We start from the raw sequence: 11,140 nt of genomic DNA, 5'->3' as shown, positions 1-11,140 counted from the left end.
TATAAGCGACACACCCAAAGCAATTTTGTTGGTAAAAAAAGACACGGATCTCACAAAACTCAATTTCGTCTCGTTCCGAGTTGAGCTTCCGAGTGAGCTGAAGGATACTGCACTCAAAGCGTCCACTTGGCCCACTGGAGTATTCGTTCGTGAATTCAATTTCGACCAGCCAAAGCAGGATAGATTTCGTTAATGGGATACCGGGATGCACCGCAGCTTGTATTATGGAAGCCCTCGATCCCCCCGCCACAGTCCAGCTACTGCAGCCAACGTTCACCAGTCGTCCCGGTCCTGTGTGCGGGAGTGGAGAAAGGGTCTTCCAAACTTCCTACTGCGGCAAGTACCCATCCATTCAGAATAATTCAAGCGCTGAAATGTTCCCCGATTCCAGTTCTCCGTTAATTGTGTCGTATAAGCACCAGATGCCGCTCCTCCTGCCAGCGAACCGCTGCTGTTTACGTGAGGTACCTAGTCCAGCTTTGTTGCATACATCCTACGTCATCTCGTCTCTTCGGTCACCGGGACGCACACTTGCCGCCAGTCGTGAGGAAGCCCTTAGTCCCCCCATCACAGTCGAGCCATTCCTGCCAGCGACCAGCAGCCATCCCGGTCCTGTGGTGGAGTTGGGACGAGGGGTCTTCCGTAAACCTACCTCAGGCAAGTACAATGCATCTGTGAGCTCTTCCTTGCCTCAAAGCTCTTCGATTTCCAGCCTTGGTCAACGATGGGATAAGCTGCTGTTATACTACCAAAATGTTGGTGGTATCAACTCAATCGTCGAGCAATACCGCCTTGCAATATCCGATAAGAATTTTGACATCATTGTCTTCGTCGAAACGTGGTTGAACGATGACACGCTTTCCAGTCTGGTGTTCGGTACTGGATACGAAGTGTTGCGTTGCGACCGGAGCCCTAGCAATAGCCGAAAATCCACCGGAGGCGGCGTATTAGTAGCGGTTAATACCAGTTGTCGAGGTTGTAGGGCGAAGGAAAAAGGCCGTTTTGACAGCGTAATGATTTTAATTAGCTTCAACTGTAATTATAATTCGGAATTAGTGAGCGTATTTATATTGTAAATGTACCTTACAATTTGGTGGGCTATTCCTTTTCTCCGCCCTAGATAGCGGTTAGCTTCGTCCGCGAGTTTCCTTCTAGCACAGTTAACTCACTTCTATCTAATTCTATACTTTACTCCTAACCTCGCTTTCACTCTTTACTATCTTTACTTTTCTTCACTTTAATACTAAAATTTTCAATTTGTTTAATTTTCAGCACTTTGCTAGTTCAGTCCTGTTCTCGTTCACGGCTAATGTGGAATAGACCGATTACGAGAACACGCGGTCTTGCCGTTGACAGTTCGGTGACGTATCTCCACTGTCATCAAATGACGTCTGTCACCCACTGACGCGGCGCTTCACTGTTGTGTTGCTTTTGAAGCGGACGCGTTGCCTTTGTCAGGCAGTGTTGCCAGCTCGACGGTTTCTGCGTTGACAGTCTCCCCCGGGTGTAGTCCGGAGTCCGCCGGAGCTCCACTCTCCTTGACGTCGAGCAAAGCCAACCGCGTCACCGGTCGAATACAAGTCTTGTCGCCTATCTTCACGACCGCTCGTCGATTTCTGCCGTCCGCATGCTTCTTCAGGCAAACTATTCGCCCTCGCTCCCAGCCACTCCGTCTCGTCGGCTCCGCGACCATTACCAGGTCGCCTGGTTTCAATGATGGTGTCTCGCTGAACCATTTCGGTTGTCGGCGGATCACCGGCAGATATTCCACCAACCAGCGCCCCCAGAATACATCTAGCTGATGCTGGATGTGCTCCCAGGAATCCCCCAGGATTCGACACCGAACTGATTCGCTGAACTGTCTCGGTCCTTCATCTTCGTCGTTCATTTGCTTCATCCCATTCGAACTTAACAACAGGAAGTGGTTCGGGGTGAGGGCCTCGGTCTCCTCGCTCTCCAATGGCAGATACGTCAGAGGCCTTGAGTTCACGACACTTTCAGCCTCCACGACCAACGTCTGCAACCCCTCGTCGTCAAGCTTCCCCTCGGAATACGCTTCTTTCATTGCAGCTTTAACGGACTGTACTAGGCGTTCCCACGCTCCGCCCATGTGTGGCGCTCCTGGTGGTATGAAGTTCCACTTCGTGTTTGCACTGGTAAACGTTGCGGACAGTCCCTGGCTTATCTGGTGCTGCAGTACTCGATCGGCTCCTTGGAAATTCGTTCCGTTGTCGCTGAAAAACTCGGCAGGTGGCCCGCGCCGTCCAACGAATCGGCGGACGCACGAAATACAGGACTCTGTTGATAGTGTGTAGGCGATTTCTAGGTGTACGGCACGAATCGTTAGGCAGGTGAACAGTGCGACCCATCGCTTTACATTGGATCGCCCCAACTTCACCAGCAATGGTCCGAAATAATCCACCCCTGTGTAGGTGAAAGCTCGCTCGTGATGGGCTAAGCGGGCAGATGGCAGTGGTGCCATTGGAGGGATCATTGGTCTGGTTCGCCGTATTTTGCAGGACGGGCATTCTCTGCCCACTTTCTTGACCACCAATCGAAGCCTCGGGATAGCGTACAATTGTCGAACTTCGTTAACGACCGTTTCAGCATTGCCATGGCGAAAGTTGCGGTGGAATCGATGCACCAGAAGTTCCGTGACGCGATGCCTTCTCGGTAGAATCACGGGATGGCGCACGTTGTAGGCGACGTTCTTAACTGCCGCGATTCGACCCTGTTCACGTAGCAAACCCTTCTCGTCCAGCTTCGGCATCATTTGGTAGATGCAACTGTTTTTCCCGATGACTTCTTGACCGGTCTCATTGGGCGCTTTGTTTGACAGCGCTGCAACTTCGTCCGGGTATTGTTCACGTTGCACCAACTTGAAGATGACTTCTTCAGCAGCCTTCAGTTCCGACTGTTGTAGCTGTCCACTATATCGTGGCTGTTTCTTCGATGCATTGTGCAGAAAACGGAGAACGTATGCGGTCGCACGTTGCAACCTGTCCCAGGAAGAGAATCGGTCGAAATCGATCGTTGGTTCAAACGAACTGTGATGTAGTGTCGATACACGCATTTCTTCCACGGTAACCATCACCGGTTCTTTGCGACAGGTCCAATCTGCTTCCAGGAGATTCAGGAAATGCGGTCCTTGGAACCACTTGCTGTCGTGGTTGAAGTACGGTCCACTACCCCATTTCGTTGCTTCGTCCGCTGGATTGGATTTGGAAGGCACCCATCTCCAGTCGCTTACCGAAGTATGCTCAAGTATCTCACCTACTCTACAGGACACGAACTGTCGATAGTTTCGAGGGTCGGCATTAATCCAGGATAGCGCCGTTCTGGAATCGGTCCAGAAAACCGTCTTGGAAACTGGGACGCCGAGGTTTTCCTTGACAAATTTTGACCACCGTACGCCCAGTACACACGCCTGCAGTTCCAGCCTGGGAATAGACCACGGTTTCAGGGGGGCGACCTTTGATTTTGCCGCTACTAAGCTGCACTGTGGTTTACCGTGTTCGTTGAAGGTGCGTAAGTAGATAACGCACGAATAAGCTACTTCGCTTGCGTCGACAAACACATGCATTTCAGCCCTGAGGTAGGTCCTTCTCGTGGCGTTGGGGAAGTAACATCTGGGAATTCGGATCTCTGCGATATGGTTGATCATCTCGATCCACCTCTGCCACTTCGCATAGACTAAATCGCCTACTTGTTCGTCCCAATCCGTACCTTCGCGCCACAGGTCCTGGATCAAGACCTTTCCGTGGATGATAAACGGCGAGAGTAACCCCAGTGGATCAAACAACGTCATGACGCAACGTAGAATCTGCCTCTTCGTCGGTCGGGTTGCCATGCGAATCAGTGTTTGTACCTCGTCGCTCATTTGAGTAGAGAAACTCAGTTCATCGGATGATGGGCTCCAAAGCATACCGAGCACTCTCTCGATTGTCGACCCGTCGATCAGGTTCAGTTGCTTCTCAGTTCCATCTGGTACTTCGCCCAGTTGCTCGAGGACCGTGCTGCTATTTGACCGCCAGTTGTGCAATTTGAAGCCTCCTTGGCCGTGAATGTATCGCACGTCGTTTGCTACCTTTGTCGCCTCTTCTGCGGATCCGAAACTCGACAGGTAATCGTCAACGTAGTGATCGTGGACGATCGCTTTCGATGCCTCAGGAAACAGTTCAGCGTGCTGTACTGCGTTCCGATTTTTGACGAATTGTGCCGAAGCTGGCGAACAGGTGCTCCCGAAGGTAGCGACATCCATCAAGTAGATCGTAGGTTTCTCCGATGGACAAGCGCGCCACAAGAAGCGCTGGGAATTCTTATCTGCCTCTCGGATACGGATTTGGTGGAACATTTCCTGAATATCCGAGCTGACCGCCACCCCATACTGTCGAAAGCGGAATAGCACGGCTGGAAGTGACGAGAGTTGATCCGGACCTTTGAGAAGAGCGCTGTTAAGTGAGACTCCATCGACTTTGGCGGCTGCATCCCAAATTACTCGGACCTTTCCTGGTTTCTTAGGGTTTATTACCGCTCCCACCGGGAGGTACCATACCCTTCTTGGGTCCGCTGCACCTATCTCCGCTTTCGTAGCCCTGTGCGCGTAACCCTTTGCCTCGTATTCGCACATCTGTCGATGGAGGTTCTCTTTTAGCAGCGGATCGCGATCCATTCTGCGTTCGAGACATTCTAGACGACGTACCGCCATCGTGTAGCTGTTCGGGAATTCTACATTGTCTTCTTTCCACAACAAACCCGTTTCGAAACGGTTCTCTACTCGTCGGGTTGTAGTTTCCAGGATAGTTAGCGCTCGTTGTTCTTCCTTAGACATTGGAATGTTTGACGGGCGCACGCCTGCTTCTTCGATGGCAAAAAACTGCTTCACCGTATCGTGAAGTTCTTCGTCGCAATCGCATCTGCTTACGTGGAAATTATAAGCTTCGGTGTCACCGCTTTCTCGCGGGCCGTAGACACACCAGCCCAATCTGGTTCTCGCAGCTATAGGACCGGTACCATCGCCCTCTCTTACTTTAAGTGGTAGCGCAAGTCGTAGGTTGTCGATTCCTATGAGGATCTTAGGCTTTGCGTTATGGTAGCTGCTAACCGGAATCCCCCTAAGGTGCGCGTGTTTTGTCGCTGCTTCTTCCACCTGGAAACTCTGACTCGGCAGATTGAGACATTGAACCGTTCTTGCGTTCACTATCTTGTGCCGTTTTTGCTGTCCTTCACCTGCGATCTCGAAAGTGATGCGTTGCGATTCCTTTTCCATGCGGGAAGTGTTTCCCGTCCAGCGTAGACACAAAGGCTGAGGGCTACCTTTCAGACCCAATGATACAGCCAGATCATGTTCCATTAGTGTCAGATCTGATCCCTCGTCCAAGAATGCAAAGGTATCAATCGAGACGTCGCTTCCATGTAGGATTACGGGAATTATCCGAAACAGCGTCGACGAAGTCAGAAGACGGTGGGTGTGATTCTCCGCCACTAATGCATTCGATGCTGGAGCCTTTGGAGGCCCACGTAGAGAGTGAAGCAGTGGATGATGGCGGAACTGACAACCCTCGATGTCACAACTACTACGAATCCGACACGCCCTGCGTCCATGGCTGAATAGACAATTCTGACAAAGACCTAAAGCTCGGACTCTTCTCCAGCGGTCGTCGACGTGCAACGCTTTAAATGCAATACACTCGCGCACTCGATGACCAGTTTTGCTGCAGTGTGCGCAGTCAAACTGTTTCGCTGCGCCGGTTGGCACATTTATTGACCGTACAGAACTGACTGCTCCTTCCATCGCGTGAGTGTTCACGAACGCTTTGTTCTTCGGACGATCGCGTGGGTTGTTCCTTCTGGACTCAGGTTCGAAGGTTACTACGCTCGACGCGTCCTGCACCACCGACGTCATGTAATCGCCGAAGGTTTTTAAATCGACGACTTGAAAACTACGCTTATATCCTGCCCACATCATCCTTTGATCTGCGGGAAGCTTCGCAACGAGTTCCTGTAGTAGTGAAGGATTCGATAAATGAGCGCGTTCGTTCGCCGCTTCGATGTGGTCGCATAACGCTTGCACCGCCATCCCGAAATCGATGAGACCTTCCAATCTGTCGGACCGTGGTGCTGGGATGTCTCGCACCTTGCGTAGCAGAGCGTTGATCAGCAACTCAGGACGTCCAAATCGCATACGAAGTGTCTCGATCACTTGGGGCACCGCTGCTGGTAACACCAGCCGACTACGTACTGTTTCAAGCGCAGAACCAGACAAACATCGTTGCAGGCGAAGCATGTTCTCACCATCCGAAAAGCCGCAGGCTTCTGTTGTGTATCGATAGCTCGAAATAAAGATCGGCCAATCCGCTGGGTCTCCAGAGAATCGGGGAAGTTCCTTAGCCAGGGACTGCCGCGCTGCTAGCTGCTGCTGCGTTGGACATCCTGGAGCTCGAGGGGGAATCACTTGGTCTTGATACACATTTTCTGACAGACGAGGGGGCAGGGGAAATTTATTGAATTCAACCGGGTATGTGGGGGAATCACGCATTCGTTCATCGGTTTTATTCTTATATTGACTCTTGGGCAGAGTTAGTATTTGTGTTACACCCGGGCGCGCGTGAAAAACTTGCTGCTGCTCGCGGGGAACTTCAGGAGGAATTTTACTATTTCCCGGATGCGCGAAATTTCGCGACTGTTCACGGGAAATTTCATACATATTGGTCGTGGGGCAATATTGAGAAGTGTATTCGTTTGCATTTATTGAATAATTACTCAAGGCTTGACGCTTACCTGGGGGTTCCATATAGCTTGGATTGCTTTCCGTTGCTGCGATTGTTTGACTTACCGCTGCCAAACTAGTATGGCTTACCGGTTCCCTCACAGGCCAGCGACGATTCATTGGGTCGATTCCACCTACTGCTTCAGCTTCGGAACCATTTTTAGACCGAATTCGTTCGTCCTCCGGGACAGTTGCTAACGTTCGGCCCGCCTTGGGAGTGGCGCCGGTCTGCTTCTCCATGCGCGGCTGGCTTGCCGCTGGCTTTGGTAGCTGCTCCGTCACTGTACTGCTTGCTTCCGGTTGTCCGACTCGTTCGCACATTTCCGCACTGGATTGAAATCCCTCAAGTAGGTTGCGGCACAGTTCCAACTGTGCTTGTAGTGCTGATAGCTGTTCGTGCGTCGGTTTTGCTCGCCTTTCGCATTGCTCCACTCGGTTCCTGAGTTCCAACAATGCATCCTCAGATTTCGTTCCCTGTGGTGACTGAGACGCAGACGGCTTCAACACTGCTAGGGGAATGGTTACCATCGGTGGCGCTACCGATCTGGGTGTACCCGGCGCCGGTACCGAACGACGAACAGATGATGCTAGTGGGGCACCGGGGGGAAGTGGAGTAGAAAGACGCTTACTTGAAGTAGGTGAAGCCGCTTCATTGGTAGCACTGCGCGCTGAAACACCACTGCGATGGCTGCCATTTTCTTCTCCTTCCAGCACTTTGTCGATGAGTTTTTGTTGCTCATCAAGATGGCGGCGTTGCAGCTCTATTTCCGCACGTTTTCGTTCTAGCTGCTGCCTTTCCACCAGCTGGCTCATACAGACGGAAAGCGCCGACGCTGCACTGGCACGACTGGAACCGCTCTTCAATGAAATGGCATCCTCTTGCATGGAGGTGCAATCACCGCACACCCATGACCGGTTCATCACACTCGCATCCACCCCGGCGCATGTATAGTGCCGCCATCCGTCGCATCGGTCACACTGGACCATATTGTCCGCACTATCCAGACGTTGGCAGGCCACACAATTGGACTCCTCTTGTTCCAACTCCGTTGTATCTCCAATTGGCGTCTGTTCGGCCATCTTACCACAAATTTTGAAGATTGTCGAGGTTGTAGGGCGAAGGAAAAAGGCCGTTTTGACAGCGTAATGATTTTAATTAGCTTCAACTGTAATTATAATTCGGAATTAGTGAGCGTATTTATATTGTAAATGTACCTTACAATTTGGTGGGCTATTCCTTTTCTCCGCCCTAGATAGCGGTTAGCTTCGTCCGCGAGTTTCCTTCTAGCACAGTTAACTCACTTCTATCTAATTCTATACTTTACTCCTAACCTCGCTTTCACTCTTTACTATCTTTACTTTTCTTCACTTTAATACTAAAATTTTCAATTTGTTTAATTTTCAGCACTTTGCTAGTTCAGTCCTGTTCTCGTTCACGGCTAATGTGGAATAGACCGATTACGAGAACACGCGGTCTTGCCGTTGACAGTTCGGTGACGTATCTCCACTGTCATCAAATGACGTCTGTCACCCACTGACGCGGCGCTTCACTGTTGTGTTGCTTTTGAAGCGGACGCGTTGCCTTTGTCAGGCAGTGTTGCCAGCTCGACGGTTTCTGCGTTGACACCAGTTTGAAGGCAAAAACTGTCGAGAATATTTCTTGGGCTTGTCTAGAGCAGGTTTGGACGATTATTGAGCTTGGCGACCGTAAGTTATACTTGTGTGCGTTGTATGTTCCACCCGACCGCGCTCGTGATATCGAATATGTTGAAGCACACTGCAGCTCACTTTTTACTATCCTCGAAGACGCGAACGCAGTTGATGAGATCATGGTACTAGGAGATTTTAATCTTCCTAGCATTTCATGGAAGTCTTCCCGCAACGGATTCCTTTATCCGGATTCGGACCATTCCGTACTCCACCCAGCTGCAGTGAGGCTACTTGACAGCTATAGCTCAGCCACGTTACTACAAATCAATTCTATTGCCAATGAAAATAGCCGCCATCTCGATCTTTGTTTTGCCAGCGATCAGGTTTCCGCCACATCAATAGTGATGGCGCCCTCTCCTCTAGTAAAACCAGTGATGCATCATCCTCCATTGATCGCTACGATTGATGCCACTGTGGTGCATGATTTCGATATTGCACCACGTTCTGTCACCTACGATTTCCGTAAAGCCGACCATCGCAGTATCGCAGACCTTTTTTCCACCATCGATTGGGAAAATATTTTGGACCTCGAGGATGTCGAATCCGCAGTCCAAACCGCATGTATGTAAACCTGAAGAAGTGCTCGGTAATATCTTTTTCACGGAAGAAGGATTCGATTTATTTTAAGTACCGTCTACTAGAGACAGAAATCGAACGTGTCAGTCACGTGATGGATCTGGGAGTGATTCTGGATTCTCAACTTACGTTTAAACAACACGTATCCTATGCAGTAGGTAAAGCGTCTCGAGCACTGGGATGCATATTCAGGATAGCCAAAAACTTTACAGATGTTTATTGTCTCAAATCGCTGTACTGCTCTTTATCCCGATCAATTCTAGAATATTGCCCTGAAGTGTGGAGCCCGAACTATAATAATGGCGTTGAAAGAATTGAAAGTGTGCAGCGACGCTTTTTACGCTTCGCGCTCCGTAGATTGCCGTGGAGAGATCCTGTCCGACTACCTAGCTATGAAAACCGATGTCAGCTGATTCAACTAGAGCCCCAACATGTTCGAAGGAATACCGCAAGAGCTTTGTTCATCGCTGACACTCTGCAAGGCCGTATAGATGCCCCAGCTATTTTGGAACAAATCAACATAAACGTCGCACCTCGAGCACTACGTAACAACAATATGTTCCGGTTGCCATTCCGACGCACAAATTATAGTATGTATGGAGCCATCACTGGTCTGCAACGAATTTTCAACCAGGTAGCTTCAGCATTTGATTTCAACGTTTCTCGACATACTCTGCGTGTACGTTTCTCCAGATTGTTTAATCATTTCGTTAACAACACATGACCTTTTTATTCTTTGTTTGTAATTATTGTATGATTATTGTTTTTATGTGCGACTTGAGTATTAGAAATAAGATTAGTATTTAGGCTAACATCATTGGGGCTTTGATATGCCTGTTGATGTATTAAACAAACAAACAAACAAACAAGTACATTTTTAAACGTAATATGAGTCATCTCCTGACTTGAAAAATTCAAATCCACTTTTCACCTCATAGGAGGCGCGAATACTAACTTTTCAACGGTATGAGATAGAAAGTAGAAGTCTTGTACAAAATTGTAGAACAGGCACTTCTTCAGATTATCTGAATCTGTCCAGTATCCACATTATATCTCTCTTCTTTAAAAAGTTAGATGACTCATATTATGTGAATATGGTGTTTAGCTACACGCAAATGGATTGCCATGCGAATCAGTGTTTGTACCTCCTCACTCATTTGGGTAGAGAAACTTAGTTAATCGGATGGTGGATTCCAAAGCATCTTTCGATTTTCCCTCTGTCGATCAGGTTCAGCTGCTTGTCGGTTCCGTCTGGCACTTCGCTCAGTTGCTCGAGGATCGAGCTTGTATTTGGCCGCCAGTTGTGCAGTTTAAATCCCCGTTGGTCGGGAACGTATCACAAATCGCTTGCTATTTTTGTTGCCTCAGCTGCAGAACCGAAACTCGACAGGTAGTCGTCAACGTAATGGTCGTGAATAACCGCTTTCGAAGACTCAGGAAACAGCTCAGCGTGTTGTTCTGCGTTCCGATTTTTGATGACTTGCGCTCAATGAAGGCGATTGTAAGCATCTCCGACGGACAAGCACACCACAAGAAGCGCTGGGAGTGCTTGTCTTCCTCTCGGATACGGATTTGGTGAAACATTTGCTGAACATCCGGGTTCACTACCACTTCATATTGTCGAAAATGGCATAGTGCGGCTGGAAGTGAAGAGCGTTTTTTCGGACCTTTGTGAAAAGCGCTGTCGAGCGAGACTTCATCGGCATTCGCGGCTACATTCCTGTGCGCGTAACCCATTGTTGCCGGATTCACCGGATCGCTATCTGGTACCGTCATAGTGTAGCTGTTCGGGAATTCCATAAACGGCTCTTCACTCGTGTGGTTGTAGTTTCTAGGATGGTTAGCGCTCGTGGGTCTTCCCTAGCGATTGGAATTGGCGCACACTTATTTCTTCTAAAAACTGCTTCACCGTATCGTGAAGTTCTTCATCGCAATCGCACCTGCTTACCTGATAGATTGTCGATGCCTATGAGAATCTTCGGCCTTGTGTTATGGTAGCTGCTAATCAGAATCTCCCTAAGCCTAAGGTCCGCGACCTTTGTCGATGCTTCTTCCATTTGGAAGATCTGACTCGTTGGATTCAGA

The 11,140-nt window shown here is 49.5% G+C and overlaps 1 protein-coding gene across 2 annotated transcripts; it reads right to left on the bottom strand.

The window, feature by feature from the left end:
• Positions 1–968: 968 nt before the first annotated feature.
• LOC131677306 (uncharacterized) lies at positions 969–8,360 on the bottom strand. 2 transcript variants are annotated; one of them, XR_009303322.1, is made up of 2 exons: positions 1,088–8,360; positions 969–1,033 (listed from the first exon to the last, which is right to left on the bottom strand). XR_009303322.1 is itself a non-coding variant. In XM_058957034.1 (2 exons), the coding sequence occupies exon 2, from the start codon at positions 7,847–7,849 to the stop codon at positions 1,415–1,417; it is 6,435 nt and encodes a 2,144-aa protein (XP_058813017.1). In that variant the 5' UTR covers positions 7,850–7,935; positions 7,990–8,360; the 3' UTR covers positions 976–1,414. The 2 variants fall into 2 exon arrangements, 1 of the variants encoding a protein (XP_058813017.1); XM_058957034.1 differs by having other exon boundaries at positions 976–7,935; positions 7,990–8,360.
• Positions 8,361–11,140: the final 2,780 nt, after the last annotated feature.

Source organism: Topomyia yanbarensis, chromosome 1, assembly GCF_030247195.1.
Source record: "Topomyia yanbarensis strain Yona2022 chromosome 1, ASM3024719v1, whole genome shotgun sequence".
Lineage (NCBI taxonomy): Eukaryota > Metazoa > Arthropoda > Insecta > Diptera > Culicidae > Topomyia > Topomyia yanbarensis.
The sequence above is the reverse complement of the archived record's forward strand: the minus strand, read 5'-3'. Positions and strand labels throughout refer to the sequence as shown.

Bases quoted from the DNA above. Each gene is read 5' to 3' on its own strand.
- LOC131677306 (XM_058957034.1), bottom strand. From the start codon at position 7,849: ATGGCCGAACAGACGCCAATTGGAGATACAACGGAGTTGGAACAAGAG.